Source organism: Colius striatus, chromosome 7 (genome assembly GCF_028858725.1).
Source record: "Colius striatus isolate bColStr4 chromosome 7, bColStr4.1.hap1, whole genome shotgun sequence".
In the NCBI taxonomy this organism is placed as follows: domain Eukaryota; kingdom Metazoa; phylum Chordata; class Aves; order Coliiformes; family Coliidae; genus Colius; species Colius striatus.
Window position 1 is genome coordinate 31,304,562 of NC_084765.1, and position 17,466 is coordinate 31,322,027.

General features: G+C 42.1%; 1 protein-coding gene across 2 annotated transcripts in view; it reads left to right on the forward strand.

Annotated features, from left to right (window-relative positions):
• The window catches only part of ADAMTS17 (ADAM metallopeptidase with thrombospondin type 1 motif 17), a 184,053-nt gene that overhangs the window by 112,928 nt on the left and 53,659 nt on the right, over positions 1-17,466 (forward strand). Inside the window, exons 15-16 of one of the 2 annotated variants that reach the window (XM_062000240.1) lie at positions 10,593-10,713; positions 13,207-13,281. In XM_062000240.1, the coding sequence (XP_061856224.1) occupies positions 10,593-10,713; positions 13,207-13,281 (196 nt within the window). The remainder of the gene's footprint in view (positions 1-10,592; positions 10,714-13,206; positions 13,282-17,466) is intronic. The other variant, XM_062000239.1, reaches the window with a different exon arrangement.

Below are 17,466 nucleotides of genomic sequence, written 5' to 3' on the forward strand. Positions count from 1 at the left end.
GTAGGGGCCCATCAAAACTGTTTGAAAGGCCTGTTCCACTTGCTGTAAGAAAAATGTTCCCTTCCTCCCACAATCCAGGTTTTAAAGCTTCATGCAGTAAAGAATTTAACTATTAAATTAGTAGATTCTGTATTCCAGAGCACAGCCCAAGCAAGTTTTCCTTTGCCTATTGTCTTGCTTGGGTCACATAAAGAGCAAACCAGAGAGAATGTAGGGTAGTCTACTTTCTGCTGTACCACACTGAGACAATTAATGTCCCCTTGGTTGTCCCTGGATGGACTGGCCAAACCCTGAACGTGCTTCTTTCCTTCTGTCTGGTCAGAGAATTCAAGAGTGGAAATGAAAAGGACTCTGTTCAAGTCTTCAGATTTGATTACCTTTTCCTGCAGTGAAGTTGTGATGGCCTGTAACCATTGCAATCATAATTATTTCTCTCTAGACAATTATGTATGGAAGCAAATTGGGCATGGGAGCTCTTTGTAGTACAGCACTTGATGGTTTACTGAGGAGTGAGAGAGTAACAAAGCACGTTGAATACTTCAGGATGCCATCTCAGAGCTGGCATTTCAGATTCTTTGGTAATTGAATGGAGTCCTGTAGACCCATTACCACCTGGAGATTGAAGATTTGGACAAGGGAAAGGAGAGAACTGAATGTTTATCTAAAGATCATAGATTACAGTTCCATTTGGAATGGGTGCTTGTAGCAATGTGTTGCAGTTGGTCGTTTGTCAAGTCATTTCTCAGGAACACTGACAGGACAGACAGTGGTTTTCCTCTGTCCTAATCACATAGCATGTGTTCAAAGTTTGCTGCCCACACATTAGTAATGTGAAAGACAATTGAGTTGGCTACTGCAGCCTTGCCAGTGGTGGATCCTTCCTGGCAGTTCTTCCTCTAAGTTTATCCTCTTCTATATTTGTATCTTATGCTAGGAGTTCCTCTTTTCAATATTAACCATCCTGCTGTATCCATTGGCACAGCTTTCTAGCTTCACTTCCACTAACTTCACTGTAGAGATGCTGCTTTGCCCTGGGGTCCCAAGGTACACAACATTTGGCATTATTTCTGTGAGCAGTGATGAAGAACTACCAATTTTTATTGCTTTGAGCCTTCCAGGCAGGGAGACAGGTGAACACAATATTCATGTGGGTGTAAGAGAGGCTTTGGGGGGATACTGCAGCTTTACTCACAGCAATGAGACAAGCGAAAAATCTTTGGACTGAATTTTGCTGCAGGAGACACTTCCCACTGTTCCCTGCCAAATGCTGCTGATGAGGCACTTTTAATTCAGTCCTAATTTATTCAGCTGTAAAATCTGAACAGTGAGTTGCTGGGGAGCCGGCAAGAGTTTGATTCTTTCTATGCTCTGCAATACAAAGTGCTCTTCATAGAGCCAGGTTTGTGGGGCATCCCAAGTTACTTTGGTTTTTATCCCATTTTCAGCTTTATCTGAGAAAACTAAACAAATCCATTAATAACCTTTTCTAGTAAGGCCAGCTGCACACCTCCAGCTGTGTGCCATTGACCATTACACTGTAACGGGCTGGCCAGCTCCAGTCAGATCAGCCACAAATGGTAAATCAGACATTATTGCAATGTATATGTTCTACTTCCAGTGAAGAGCAGCAGCCAGTTCCCCTCCAAATGCAAACCTTTATGAGCACAGAACTTTGGAGGTACATCATGAAAAGCAAATTGCACTCTTCAGTCGGGGGCAACTGCCTTTAACTGTGCAGAGAGGTGATGACAGCTGCGGAACATTCAGTCCGTTTGCATCTGGCTGAGGGGAAACTGCACAATGATCAATTCAAGCCAAGCAGATCTGAAAGCCTCATGAACTCTAATAAATGCTCTTCTGCCTTATATATGCAGTTTAGTCCTGAGGACTGCCACATGTGACTGTGTACCCCTTTTGCTGCAGATCCTTGTCTAACAAACTGCCTATTAAACCAATTTAATCAGCATATTTATTTAATTACTCTTCCCCTTACTTCTTCATTCAGTGTAGACAAAGCCTGGCAACAAGCATGGCAGGGGGCCTGGAGAAGAGAATAAGTGCTGAAATCAGAGGGTGGTATTACTGTTATTTATTTTCTTCTGTAATCCTTCTAGTTAAAGGCTCTCAAAGGCAGGAATGACACATTGCCAGCGTGACAGACAAATTAGCAGTAACCATTGCCTGTGAACATCTAGTCCAGGAAGTGTAATAGCTCTTTTCCCTTCAGCAGTAGATGCTCCTAAATGAAACTCGTGCATCATTGTCTGATGAATGAAAGCAGATAAACATGGCAAAGAAAAAAAAACCTGTTCTTGCAAGGAGAGGGGGGGTTTGAGAAAGGAAACAGGAATAAATTCTTTGAAGGCTCAAAGTACCCTAAATGCATTAAGCACTAAAGGAGGAAAGTTTTCCTTCAGTTATACCTTGTGAACTTATCGCAGCTTCATTTTAAAGCCATGAGCTGAGCTTCAATCTAAACAGTGAGAATGAAGCCTTTTGGTGTCAGTCTCACTGTTGCTCAAGCAAAATCATCCCAAGCAGCTGCATTCCTCTATTTATCACTTATACCTGGAGGCAACTGGAGTGAGTAAACTTGGATAATACTTTGGTCATGCATAGAAGCACCAGAGAGTAAAATCATCTTTAAATTTGGCATAGGGGTTCCTAAGTCACCTAGACTTTTTACTATCTTGCTCCTTGTCTTTGAGACAAATCATAAGGTCTTCATTCAGTTTTGTCACTGAATCACAGAATCCCAGCATGGTGGGGTTTGGAAGGGACCTCCAGAACTGCTCCAGCCCAAGTCCCTCCTAAAGCAGGTTCCCCTGGATCAGGGGACACAGAAACGTGTCCAGGTGGGTTTGGAAACCTCCTGAGCAGGAGCCTCCACACCCTCCCTGGGCAGCCTGGGCCAGGGCTCCCTCACCTCAGCACCAAAGGAGTTGTTTCTTGTGTCTGAGTGAAGCTTTTTCTGTTCCAGCTTGTGCCCATTACCCCTTGTCCTATCACTGTGCACTACAGAAAAAAGACTGGCCCCATCCTCTTGACACCCACCCTTTAGGTGTTTGTAACCACTGATGAAGTCCCTCCTCAGCCTTCTCCAGGCTGAGCAGCCCCAAGTCTCATGGCCTTTCCTCAGTCCTTATCCTGTCCTTGTTTATTAGAGTTGTTTTTGAGGATGAACATTTCATTCTTCATAGTAATAGAGTTTTGCTAGAATGAGGACAAAACAAAAGCTATGTAAGAGCTTCAGGAAATGGTCTCAAAAATAAATGCCTTTAGAAGAAACATTATAGAGTAATGACAAATGCACTTATCCTTACCATCTTCTGAGCAAAATAGATATCTTATTCAATGTCTATGTAGATCTTTGACCTTTTCTCCTTGAAATGCACATAGTCTTCTAGCAAGGAGAATTTCTTTTCTCCTGAGATTTTTCAGAGAAGATCTGTAGCAGGCTGGAGAACAAGAGCAATCTGATGAATCTGAGGAGGAGCAGGGTGAGTGCTTATCTGTGCTTTGCAGCCTCTCTCTTTTGCCTTCTTCCACATTGTGCTGTCTCTAGCATGGACGTTGCGATTACAGTGGAGTAGGTCAGTGCAACACACAGCTCCAGTTGCTTTTATCTTCTCATATTTCTCTTCTAGTGGCTTTCAGAGAGAGGATTCCCCTAGGATTTTGTTCTTCCTGGAGACCGTTTGGTGTATGTTTCATGAGTCAACATTCATGTAGTGATGCACTTTCTAACCTCTTAACAGTTCTTCGCTCTGTGCTGCTGATGTTGATAGAAAACTGCTGGCAGAAGTAGAGCTAACAAAGGTGTCAGATGTCCCATGGCAGTGGTGTGGGGAGAACACAAGCTGCTCAGCTGACTGTTGTGACACACCTGACTTTGTGCTGTTTTTTCTCAAAGGAGGGTTATTAATCTGATACTTGTGTTAGCATGAGAACTTTGCAGTGGAGTCTACAGATTGTGCTTCAGGATGTAATCTAAGGTCCTTTTGAAAGAGAGACCTCCTGTAGAGCAGAACCATTCTAGAAATCAAGGGCAGTGCTTGCTGTGATTTAACAGTTCAAGAGGTGAAGATGCTTTGGCTCTATCTATGTTCTTATGAATGGTTTTTCACATCACATCTACTTTTAACTTGCTGGTGAATCCACAGTACATTCACTGATGAAAAGTTACACATTAGACTGTCCTGGCACAACAAAAATTTGATAGGATGACTTTCTTCCAAAGGTGATTGTCACGTAGAATGAAGAGGAAGCACAGATCTGCAAATGGAAACATTATCAAAACTAGTTTTTACAGACTGAATGGACAGAGTGTCAGAAGGGGGTCACAGGTGGCAGGGGAGACATTACAGTTGTTTACTGAACTTGTGTGACCTACTCTAGGTGGTCCTGCTCTGGCAGGGGGGTTGGACTGGATGATCTTTCAAGGTCCTTTCCAACCCTTAAGATTCTGTGATTGATGCACCCAGTTTTGTCTTTGCCTCCTCACTTGAGCAGTTTCCACGTATCATTCGTATCCCTGCATTAAAATCTGTGGTACGAGATGTTCCAGACTGGGTAGCTTGTCTCCATACAACAGCTTGGCTTTGCACTGTACTTTGATAAATTATTTAGTGTATGTGCACAAAATCCAGAAGGGTTCTTTGAACTACAGAAACCTGTTGTAGCATTGCCTCTTTTTTTTTCAGTTTCTGGATATGTAGCAATCTACTCTGAGGCCTGAAAAGATTATTGAGGCTTTTGATGAATAAAACATAGCAACAAAAACCAGACTGTTGATATCTTAATGCTTTTTTTTGTGTGCTTTACAGTGGGATATGAAAAAAAGAGATCATTCTGTATCTCCATATTTTTCTTCTAGGATAACCTAAAGAGAGCATATAATAGATAATTCATTGTGTTATCTACCTTGGAGACTTTAAATTTTGCCTGTGGTGTGAGCAGTCAAGAATTGACTGGAAGGGAGGCTACAGATGTCTTCTTTACTGATAGATATTATTTTCAAGTCCAGAACTGACATAATAGATGCCTCTTTTAAAGAATGGGCACTTGATATAAAATCCTCTGATATCTGCTGCCTGTTGACATTTGTACAAACCAGGGCAGGATCAGGGTGGAATCAGGTCAGAGGTGTCAATTCAGATGAGGCTGGTTTGGAAAGATCAGAAAGGAGTAGGTACAGAAAGCAACCAAAGAGCAGAAGCAGGTGGAGCTCCTGGGATAGGAAAAGGCTTTGTATTATTTGCATGTTTGCTCATAACCTGCTCTGCTGCCAGAACACAGGGTTTTTCAGACTTAACATTCAAGCTCTATATGTAAAAAGAAACAGTGGTTATCATGAATAATTGCATCTAGCAATTCCATGAACTGCAAAGGCAGCTAAAGAGCAAACACAAAGTCAATGAGGTGTAATTCTGTATCTAATGCAACTAAGATAATGCTAATTTCAAATGGGCAGTGCAGATCTCCTGTCCTAGCAGCACAGCTCTGGCTAGATGATTTCTAAAGGTCCCTTCCAACCTCTACCATTCTGTGATTCAGAAAAAATCTGAAGGCTTGGGAAGTGACAGGAGGATATTTGCTGAACTAGCTTCTACATGGACTTCAATCCATCACATACATTTTGTTGTGGAACAGAAATAAAAGTAATTTCTAGATGAACTGCTCCATTAGGGATCTGGGCTCACCCTCCTGTGCAAATCTTGACAGACATCCATAATCCTCCACAAAAGCAGTTGTGTTTAAAACAAAGAGTGAAGAATTCTCTTACCCTCAGATCTGGATGTCAGTTGCTCACATGTGTACATTCCTGTTTCATGTGGTCCATCCCTGGAGGTATCAATGGACACTGGATATTATGGACAAAAAAATTGGCAGTGTAGATGAATCTGTCATAACCAGCATGCTCTGTACATGATTAATTTGTAAAATGGCACATGTTGCATCAATATTTATATTTGATCCATTGAGACAGCTAGTTAGTTCAGCATATGGGAAGCATTAGAGTTTTGTGAACCTACAATGTCATTTCTTACACAGAGTGGGTGTATATAGCAGAAATAATTGTGTTTATGTAGCAAAACGTACTTGTGCAGGCTGGATCAATTGAGCTCTTGCATGGCCATTGAAAATACAAATGAAAATATCATGAAAAAATATCCAGGCAATACAGAAAATAGTTCACAGAATTCACACAGAAGAATCCAGATCATGTGTATTCAGAAGAGGAGTTTTCCTAAGCTGGAGCCAGCAATGACTGAAGCTGGAAATACCACACAACAAGCATTATTTTCAGATGTTTAATTATTAAAATGAGAAGGATGAGGGAGAAAAGGGAGGGTGGACTGAGCTATCAGCTCAGTGAGAATGAATTTCAGGCCTTTGGCTCAACAAATCTGCAGTTACCTGCCAATTTAAAGGTCAAAAGATAGTTCTAAAACATGGTGTCAGAGTAGGAGACTGCCTGGGTAGAAGCTCGTTAAGAAACCTATGGATGTAGTTGTGACTGTCTATGCCAAGGCCTTGAAGCCCCAAAAGACTCCAGCACTGCCATGTTTTAATACGAGCAAGCCTCTTTGCCCAGTTGCTGCTGGTAGTAGCAGCAATGCAGCCCTGCAGACTTTCAGCAGCTAGCACAGGCAGGAGGTGGAACTCCTGGGCGGTGCTGACATTAGTCCCTTTGCCAAAATTATGGATATCACTGTCCCAAATCCATGTTGGATGATTTGAGAACAGGGATGATGGTGGTAAATGCTCCTGCAGACTACCAAGCAGATGATGGTTACACCAAGGTGGCTTTTTGCTTTTTTCCTTCTATGAGCTCCAAGTGTTCTGCTCACTCTAACTCCTCATCTTGCTAAGAGTACAAAACTGCTTCCCTTCTCAACAGTCCAATCAAGACTGGTGGAAATGAAAGTATCCAGTTCTTGCTGGATGAACTGATCTGTAGACTCAGTCTGCTCACCTGCAGGACAGCTCTTGGATCAGAAAGCACAAGAGATGTTATTTACAAGGTCTTTCTTTCTTTCTTTCTTTAGAATGTAAAGCTTCCCCTTTCTGCTGCTTAAAAAAATCCCCTTACCTTGATTGGTTTGCTGCTCTGTACAGGGAGCAGCACGAAACAAGTTAGAGGTGGCAAAGATCAAACAACTCCCTTGAATTATTTGGGTTTTAAGGAATTGCCTCTGCACTGTGAAAACTTGACTTTGGAGCAGCAAAGCTTGGCATTTTCCCTTTGTATACAGTTAATGAAGCCCTCATTTTCTGGAAAGCTCTATGCAGGCTGAGAACAGCTCTATTTAAACATTTGACACCGTAGTACACATAGCATACAGCAGAATGTTAGTGAGAAGCTGATGTACAGACTAAGTAGATCTTCCTCCAGTCTGGTGGGGTTCAGGCATAAGCCTCTGGCCCCCAGCACTGGAATCTCAAGGGCTTTCTCACCTTGGAGTAAATTGGATGTATCTCTCAATTAACAGTCCGAGGACTTCTGGCAGACACATCCCTCTCAGAGAGGGTAACACTCACTGTGTCTCGCTTCTTCACCTTGCCTGCCCTGTCTCTTTCCCTTTGCACTTGTTATGCAAGTGGCAATATTTTCCATGTGGGGAGTTTTCAAAGGATCTGAGTGACTGAGGTGGTTACTGCAATGTGTTTCTAAATGATTTTGCAGCTTTTGGAATCCACTGTCAAATCTTAACAAAAGCTGTTTCATCATGTACTGTTATTAAATACAGTTTTACTTTGGAAGTGATTGGAAGGCTTGGGGAGGGGTAAATGGGCTCCAGTGTTTATGCAGACAAGAGTAAAGTGCTTCCAAGGTATTTTTCCCCCCCATAAAGTAGCAAGAACACACCAATTTTCATCTGGAAGCCAAGAAAGAAAAGTGTGTTATTCTCTTAAAGATTTTCCTTTGTAAGAAGCCTTTTCCTGGCCCAAATCTGATGTGGGCTTTAATCTTCAAGGCCTGGATTGAAGAGAAAGTCTGCCTTGTGGATGGGAGGGATGGTGCCATTGAAGGAAAGGCTGCAAGGGCCATTTCCAGTTCCTCCACTAGTAGGGAATTAATGATGAAAGGTGAGTAGCATCAAAGGATGGAGTCAGTGGGTGCTCTTTCCATGCCTTCAGAGAGGGTCTCTCAAGTTTCAAGTGTGTCAGTGACCTAGTAGATGTGGGAGGAAATGGCTTGTCTTGAGCCCCAGTGTCAGAAGAGGGAAGACTTATTCTTTCAGAGGCTTTGCTGGCTTATGTTATCCAGGAAACTCCAGTGTAAATGCAAAGCATGTGATTGCCAACTGCCCATTCTTTGCCTGCCTCTGCTGTAGTCCTACAGACTCCTCATGTAGCACTGGGAATAAGTGTGGTTCAACACTCATTATTTTCCCTTTATTCATTTGTGTGCTCACACAGTGCTAATAACAATGCAGTACAACAAAAGATAGCAGTAGAGTCTTAAATTAAATGCAGCCTTCCCAGTATCTCAGCAGGGTGGCAGGCAGGCATATATTTCCAGCTGCCTTTCAGCAGCCCCATTAATAAATCATATTTATTTTCCTGGAAGAACTGCTGGGACATCCTTCTGTTTTGGGGGCAGAATCCCATTCAATATCTCAAAATTATTTGTTGGACATGGGTGTGAAGTTTAGACTGGAGAATTGCAAGTGCCAGAAACTCCCTGGTCTCCTTCCTACCTTCCCTTTAACAGTCATTTGCAGTTTCTTTCCTGTAGTTCTTGTCTACCAACTTACATGCTGTTCTAGTTAATGAGCAGCATTTCCCTTGTATGTGTTCAGGATGATCGTCCTTTCTCAGCATGTGTCTGTCTCTAATGATTTACCCAGACAAACCCTGCATCAGAACACGTCTGAACGCTGGCAATCTTTGATCCCTGTAACACATCTGGACCGAGGCAGTGGCCAGTGTCTTCTGACACAAGGGGAACGTTTGAGTTCAGCTCCAAATTACATCTCTTACACGCAGACAGTTTCAGATAAACAGCCCAAGTTCTCTTAATATTTCCCTGCTTACCCAATTTTTCAAAATGTTTCTTGTTTTGATTGTTCCCTAAGATATGTCTCCAACTTTCCTCTGGCTTTATTGTAAGAAGGCAAGGAAGGGAGAGCCCCAACAGCCTTATTCAAATAAGTGTTATTAGTGACAGTCCTGCTGACTTATTTGCCAAGAAACTGTTTATCTGCAGAGCATAAATCTTTCACTTATTCTTTAATAGTCAAATCTCTGCTAATACCTTGCATAATGACAGCTCTTATTTTGGTAGAAAAGGATGTTTTGAGAGTGAATTGCTGATTATTGTGAGGACATGCACATTTGAACTGGCTGGTTGTTTTGAAGGTCTTCCATGGGCAGAAAACAATTTACAGAGACTAATGACAATAGGTCTTACCAACCTCAAGATCTACAAATGTGCAGTGTTCACCATGATAACCTGTAAATGATTTGTGTGTTAGGAAGATCACAGAATCATAGAATGGTAGGGATTGGAAGGGACCTTTAGAGATCATCTAGTCCAACCCCCTTGCAGAAGCAGGTTCACCTAGATCAGGTCGCATAGGAACATGTCCAGGCGGGTTTTGAAGACCTCCAAGGAAGGAGCCTCCACACCCTCCGTGGGCAGCCATGCCCAGAATACCATGACAATGTCTATAGCTACAGGGAGAATACTGTGACTGTTCCAGTTATACCTGTCTGTAGAAGGAAAGATGCAGATTTTTATTGGAAAAAGTTTAGATAGGTATAGAAAAATGATGAAAACACCATTTAGAATGAAGCTTTTTGGTTAAATTGTTAGGTTTCTTGGGGTTTTTACAATTGTGTGTGTAATCTTAATACAGTGCAAACAAATGGAGAATGTTATAATTGTGTAGCAGTCTTATGGTATGGATTGGCCAAGTGTGAACCTGACCTGCTTCCATTGAGCTGCTTTTGCATTGCAGGTGTCTTGAGCCATCTGTGTGATGAAGTCTTTTTTCTGGTACTGCAAAAGTGTCATCAGAACTGAATGTTACCATCCCCATTAGGATCCCGATCTGAAGCCAAGCTCATTCAGTGAGCGGCATGCTGAAAGTTGCCATAGCACTCTTAATTTTTGTGTGCTGAAAGCCTGTGACTAGGATTCTGGTTACTTGGGTTAATTTTCATTTGAGGAAATCACATTTTTCTCTAAGTATCACAGTAGTGGTCCATTTCTCTGGGATGTCTTTGAGCTCCTCAGATGGAAATTGCTATGCAAACATGAAATACTGTTTTAATCTGTTGTATTTGAAGGAAGTTAGAGTGGGTTAGTATGAAATCTATGATGATATCTGGAATAACTAATGTTTATGAAACTCTCTTTGGTTGAATCTTCTGAATCAAAGCTCATATTCTTAATCTTAGAGAAGGAGGTTGCTGAATAACCATTTCAACAGCATTACAATTAAGTGCTCCCCCAATTCACAGCATTCTCTTCCCATGCAGGTTTTCAGTCAGATGTCTGGTTTAGGCTTGACTTCAATGTTTAGAGATGCTTTAACCTTGCAGACAAAATAATGGGGACCTCTGGTTGTTGTCATTAGAAAATTGGCTGCGATGGAATCATTGGCTCAGCTGCCAAAGAGGATCGCTGTGGAATCTGCAGTGGTGATGGCAAAACCTGTAAAGTGGTGAAAGGTGACTTCAACCACACCAAGGGGATGGGTGAGTATCCCTCAACAGCATTTGAGTGAAGTGGAGGCTGTCGTAACTGCTTGAGGAGAGCTAAAGAGTGATGGCAATAGCTCTTCTTAGATAGCATTGGACTCACCTGCATAATAGATGCATAAGCAACACAAAATGAAGCCCAACTCAATCCAAGTGTGATACTCTGCTGCTTATTCACTTCCCAGATTGCAGCCATTTGCCTGTCTGAGATTCAGGATGAAGTTGTGTTTCTCAGTTTGAATGCTACTGTTGCTGCTGATTTTAAATGAGAGTTGAAGTTGTGTTATCTTTTCCAGTGGGAAGGAAGTCTGATTTCAGCACCATCTTTGAGCTGTCTGAGAGCACAGAGTGATGGCATGTTGCATGTTGCAGATGATTCATGTTATAATCAGGATATCTCAGCTAAATGAAAGAGCACTCCCTGCTGAATAGTTTTACTAATCCTCTGCCAGCAAATAGCATCCAGTGTAGAATACAAGAGCTTTTTGGTCAGAATTCAGACTTTCTGCTCTCTTGTTAAACATTAATGAATATATAACTTGGTGCTTGAATTAGTCTTTGTTGCAGAGTTTCTGTATTGCGCTTAGGGGAAACCAGTTGTCACACATCCTGATCAGGCAAAGGGAGGGAAAGCCAGGTCCAGGGCTTGGATGCTGCTCTAAGAGGAGGGAATTGTTCAGCAGAAATATGATTTCACAATGAATACGGGATTGCTATTTCTCTGTGGAGAAACGCATTCAATACATGCTACTACAGGACTGAGTTCAGCAAAGCACATAAAGATTCCTTTTAAGCACACACTTCAGTCCTGTTTAGTTACTAAAGCAGCACCAGTGCTTAGCAGCTCCCTTTAAGCAAGGTCTCAGCATTCTAGTCTGAGACTCAGATTTTGTTCATTGACCTCTTCCTCTGCACCTTGCTCCTCCTTCTCTGTGGAGCCAGCTGTGATCTGTTACCAATGGAGATGCAGGTAGGATCTCTCACCTGCACCACATCTTGCTGGAGCACATTTGTGCTGTTGCATTGCTGTTGAATGATTTCCTGCATTATTGCCTTGGATTCTTTTGTCCCAGTTGTTTCCCACCTACTTATGTCAAGACATTTTGCATTTTATGTAAATGATGAGAAAAGTTTCTCCTTTCCATTGAAAAAAAATGTTCTCCATTTCTGTAGCAGATTTTATAGCTGTTAATTAACTTCTTAGTTGCTCCTGAAGAGTAACTGTCTTTTATCCTTTCCAATGAGACTACAGAACATCTTGTGCAGATAAGTAAGAACTGTCTGGGTCTCTGCCAGGAGGTTGCACCCGTTTCCAACTAGACAGACTGCTTGAGGGTGGTAACTTTACAAGGCTGTAGGAACAGAACAGTTTCAGCCTGAACTGGTTGTCTGACTGCCAGGACACTGCAGGAGGCTTTCACTCCCAGCACCCTGTACCCTAATGAGAGGGGATGGCTGGATGAATCATGATCAGTGCTGAAGCGTTTATTGATCCTTACTCTTTGCTGGTCATCTCAGAAGCACAAACTTGTCAAAATGTTGCTTTGCCAATGCAATGTTTCCAGCCTTACCCGTCTCACATCATCTGTAAGACAGTTATTTTTGCAGTTAAAATCTCATAAACATTTATTCAGTGTTTTCATTAATTCAAAATGGAATTTTATGTGGAATACTTTTCAAAAGTGACACCCACAATAAGACAAAACAATCATCTTCTAGGTTGAAAGTAATATTTGCTTATATTTTCTTAAATTATGCTCCTTTAGTGTTCACCTAGCCCACTAAAATGGAAAGAATACTGACAGTCTTTTAATTGTTCACTGTTCATGTTTTCCTGCTTTGGGATTTCTTTCATGTTAGACATAGAAAATGGATTTGTTGGTTTTGCTGATGAGTCCTGCAAGGATGTTATGCATTGTGGGTTACTCCCATCAATTTCTATTCATACACTGCTGTTGTGCCAAACCAGGCTCTCAAGTTAACTTACCGAGTCTCACCCAGTAGACAAAGCTCCAGGGTTGGATCTGAGGTATCACAAGTGAACATGAGGTTACTCAAGAAAATATAATTGTTTTTTTGGTTTTTTTTTTGTCTTTAAATTGACATTTAAGCAAATGTGTACAAAAACCTGGCAAAAGCTGGTACAGAGGAGGGTACACAGTGTGACTATGGTAAGGGATTCAGGGTTTGGATGTGTAAGTGACTGCACAGGTCATTGGCAAATCCCCACAAAGTTGCTGCAATCTGAGTCAAGTATACTGATTTATTATTTCAGAAGAGGATAGCCTTCAAACATCAAGGCAGTGATTGGTGTGGAGTGGTATCTGCTTTGGGAATTGGAGCTGCGGCCTTTGGTGCAGATCCTCAGCTGCTCTGCATGTGGACTCCATTGACTGCAGGATCAGTCCATATATGTCCTGTGATTGCAAATTGTGTTGTCAAACCCTATTAACTGAACTAAATCCTTGCCAACTCCTTTCTGTTTCTTAGTAACCAATAGTCATTGTAAGAAGGTTTCCACATGTGTGATGGCAAAGGCAAAGACTGTTCCCAAGTGTTTCTCGTGTAAGATACTTGAATGCTGTTTGCAGTGTCAGTGGGTGTTGGTGACATCCTTTGGTGTTGGTTCTTTGTCTTCTTGGATTAGATGGAAGACTGGTATCAAAAGCCATGGATAAACTTCAAGTCCTTTTACTATTTACCTTGATTTGTCAAGGACACAGTATAGATCCTTTCCTTTCAGCAAACCTGTTGACATGAAAGCAAGACACGTTTTCATTAGCCAAGTGAAAAGAACTGGACATATTTCTTTGTTTCACCAATGTCACAGGTAAGGTTCTACCACTGTAGTGGGGCATGATAGTGGAAGTGCCTCATAGGAGTTCCAACAGTTCAGATCTTGCCACCTGTGATCCAGGATGATCCAGCTGGGAAGACATTCCATTTCTCTTTTGGGGAGAAGGTGAAAATCCTTTACTTGTGATGCTCAACATCACATACACTTGTGTGCAGCTGGCTGTCTTCAGTAGGCCAACTGAACACACTGTTTAGACTGAGGTTTGCTTTTGACTGGCAGCATGCCCTGTACCTATTTCTACAGAAAACCAAGCACAAGCACAGAGACAGTTCATCTCTGTCTCTCTGCCACTCAACAATGGACCTAGAAAACGACATCTCTTTGGCTCATGTCTGTTGGGCAGCTGTTTTATCACCAAGTTCTGCCCAGGCTCCAAGGCTGTGCTTGTAATGCTCAGAGACCTACACTGAGAGTGAGACTTGCATCTGCCTGTCTTGATTTTTCTCAGCCATATCAAGGTTTTCCTGGCTGCCCTTTGCTTGTGATCCAAAAGAAGGACCACAGATATTGGGATTTGTTTAATGGCAGAATGTAAATAAGGTGAGACATGCCAGTTGTTGTAGCTAACATTTTGGGAAATGAAGAGTGTATCTTTGCTGGCAATTTTTCTTTTTAAGATGGTGAAAAGGCAGGCTCTTTATTGTGTGCTTTACTTGTTCAGTACTTACTTAAAAGAAAGAAGGGATATTTGAACAGGAGTGCTGTAGTACTGGCTAGGAACATCTTCAGCCAACACAAGAAACTCTTCTTTTGTCACTTAGGTGTACATCTAAATGACAAGACAATAGAGCCCTGGGGCTCATACTGGAATGTCTTATAAGGGTTTAAGGAAAATATGCCATTTAGAAATCCCAGCAAGCAACTCCACAGCAATAGCAGGAGGCTTTGAAGTCTATCCATGGCTCTCCAGTGACATTTTCTTCCCAATAAGCTATCCCATGGCTGGAAGGGGACAGGTGCAGACAGAGGAATTGCTCTCAAGCTAATGGCAAGTGAGAATCATCCCAACTGTTCAGAAAATGGACCCATAGTTACCACTGGACATATTTCTACTCCACTGCAACGACTAGCACTCATCAAAAGGTGTGAGGTGGGAATGGTCATGGAAACTCAAATGTCCAGTTGGTACTTACCCCTAAGAAAGTATGGAAGCTGTGCTGTCCATGACCAGCAGGTAGGCAGGGCAGTCTGATTTCCTTGGCTTCTACCCTGAGATCTTTGCACAAAGCACTTCTGGGAAGTCTGATAATGGGATGAACACTGTTGACTTTCTCACACCTCTTTCTCACGTGTGTACCTGCGTATGAAGGTACAGTGCCCAGAGATCAGTACTTTCAGCCATGGGATAATTTTTTCTTTGCCTCAGAGTCCATCTTCCATTGCAATGTCAACTAGGAGAACAGTTTTGTAGTAGATCAGCAACATGCTGAAGTTCTCACTAAACTTTCTGGGAATAATAACAGTGGCTAACAATGGACTTTCCTGTGTGAGCTATTTTTCTCTTGTAATTCTCTCCAGCATTTAAATGAAGATACAGTAGCCACCGTTCATATATTAATCTCCTTGATGACAAAGCCACCTCCTGTTCTGGTGTCTCTCCTAATATGAGTTACACCATATAATTTGTATCTAGGATTTGCTTCAATCACAGACTTACATTCCTGAGACACTGATGTAATGCAGATTATCCAGAAAGATTGGTGTGTGCCAAAGTAACTGTTCCCAAGGTGGAGTATACTGCATACAGCACTGTAAATTATTAAATAATGAAGTTCTCCTGTTGTACTTTCAAAGCTTCATCTCAACAGGCTGATTTATGGGTGAAATTACTAGAAATACTGCCTGACAGTTGCCAAATCTCATCAGTCTGTACCCAGTCCCTCATTTAAAGCAGAGCTTTAAGCCCGAACTTGCAAACTCCTGAATGGCAGACAATTATCCTAAGACCTAACAGATCTTTGAGAGTCTTTGACTCAGGGCCAACTCTGAGACTCTTTTGGTCTTACTAGATGACACTTGATAATCTTTCTGGCAATCTGCAGTTACAATTTACTGTTTGCAGTGTGCCTGGAAAACAGTGGAGGTGTTTTCTGGTGCAGTTATCTCAAAGATCAGGAATATTCTGTGACCAGAAGCCTCACATTAGCTCTAAGGACCAGACTGGAGTGGTGGTAGTGAACTGAGTTTGTACCTGTGGCAAATTTGCATGGATGTTTTATAGCCTGTTTACAATAGGATTTGACCACTAACTCACACAATATTACTGGAAATAATGAATGAGTGTCAAGATGCTCCCAGTGGAACATGCCCAAGAATTCCACTTCATCTCTGAAAGGATGGGTCAGATCCATAACACAAGAGTGAAGGCCACCAGTGGAGTTTCTTCCATATGATCCCAGTGACTTAGCACAATGTGTTTCTTCTTATTCAGGAGCTGTGAATACAACCCCCCAAAGCCATCAATCAGGATTAGAAATCACATGAGGAGAAAAAACTGGTGTAAAACCAAACTAAACAGCCTCCAGAACCACTATGCTATTAATAGCTTGCACTCTACTATTTACTACTGTAAAAAGCAACATAAAAGTCAACTTTTCCACGTGGTGTTTCTCTCAGGGCATGGTGATAAAATGAGAGTATATTTATGGCACTAACTGAACATGGAGCACAGCTCTACAACTCACCTCTAAAGCAATGTGACATACTTCTGGCTGCTGCTAGGTCAGGGGACAGATCCAAAGTTTGCTGAAGTTAGTGACTTGCTTTCCACTAAATTCAATAGGACTTTGTATCTGACTCCTGCATCATTTAGGTCTGGGTATTTGTTACCTGGCATGTGATTAAGAAGTAAATAGTTCCCCCATAGGTGTATTCAATTACCTGAAACTTGGGCATGTTCCAAACTGGTTTCCTAACAGGGGTGTTCAAGTGTTTCATAGAGCCTCTTTCCCCGTGCTGTCATTAGCCACGTTTGCTGTGTGCTCATGCCTGGTGGTAATTGTTGGTTGGGTTTGTCTGCAGGTGCATGGGGTGCAGTGAGGATGTTTGGTTTTTGAAACACTGATTTAACTGTAATTTGGTATCTCAACAGGTGAAAAACCAACTCCTGGTAATGTGTAGAGTTGAAATCCAACATCTGTTTGCTTTGATTTCACAACAGATGTTAGTATTGCCTTAAAACTGACCCTGGAAGTAATAACTTTTCCCAGTAAAACCCACTCTAACAGCAGATGGGAGAGACAGTGGTCTGGCTCCTGCACACAGACAGAGTTTGTAGCTCTTCTGTCCCTGTGTCTGTTTTTCCCACAGGGGATAACTGCTTGTTTCTGAGCTACCCTGAGTAAGGGAGAAGTAAGGAAGGAGGACCAAGTGAAAAAGAAGTGAGATGAGTAGTCAAATGGAAAATGTCATTCAGATACAGTAATCAGGGAGAGAGGGAGTATGTCTGGCCCAAATCAACTATCCATCCAATGCATCTCATGAAAACCAAGAGCTCGGGCCTTATTCATAGCACAACAGGGGTACAGGGCACTCTGCTTGTTCAGACAGGTAGAAATGAATCCTCAGTCTGAGACCCCAAATCTCTATGTGTCTCACTCCATGTCAAAGTCCCAAGTTGCATGAAGCTGTCAGCATCCTCCTTTGAGGCGCCCTGTATCAGCAGAGCAGGAGCATGATCATTCAGCACTTCTCACTAAAATAGTCCCTAAAATAGCTCCTGGAGGAGTCACTGTTCCTTGTGCTAGCACTTCTCCAACCCATTTCCACAGTTTCCATAAAGGCAGGGCTGACCCAGAGCAATATCACACAGCTCTTGAAAGCAATAAAGGGGCTGAGGAAACATACAGGATAAGCTACTGAACATCTAAAAGACAGGGAAGAGCAATAACCCG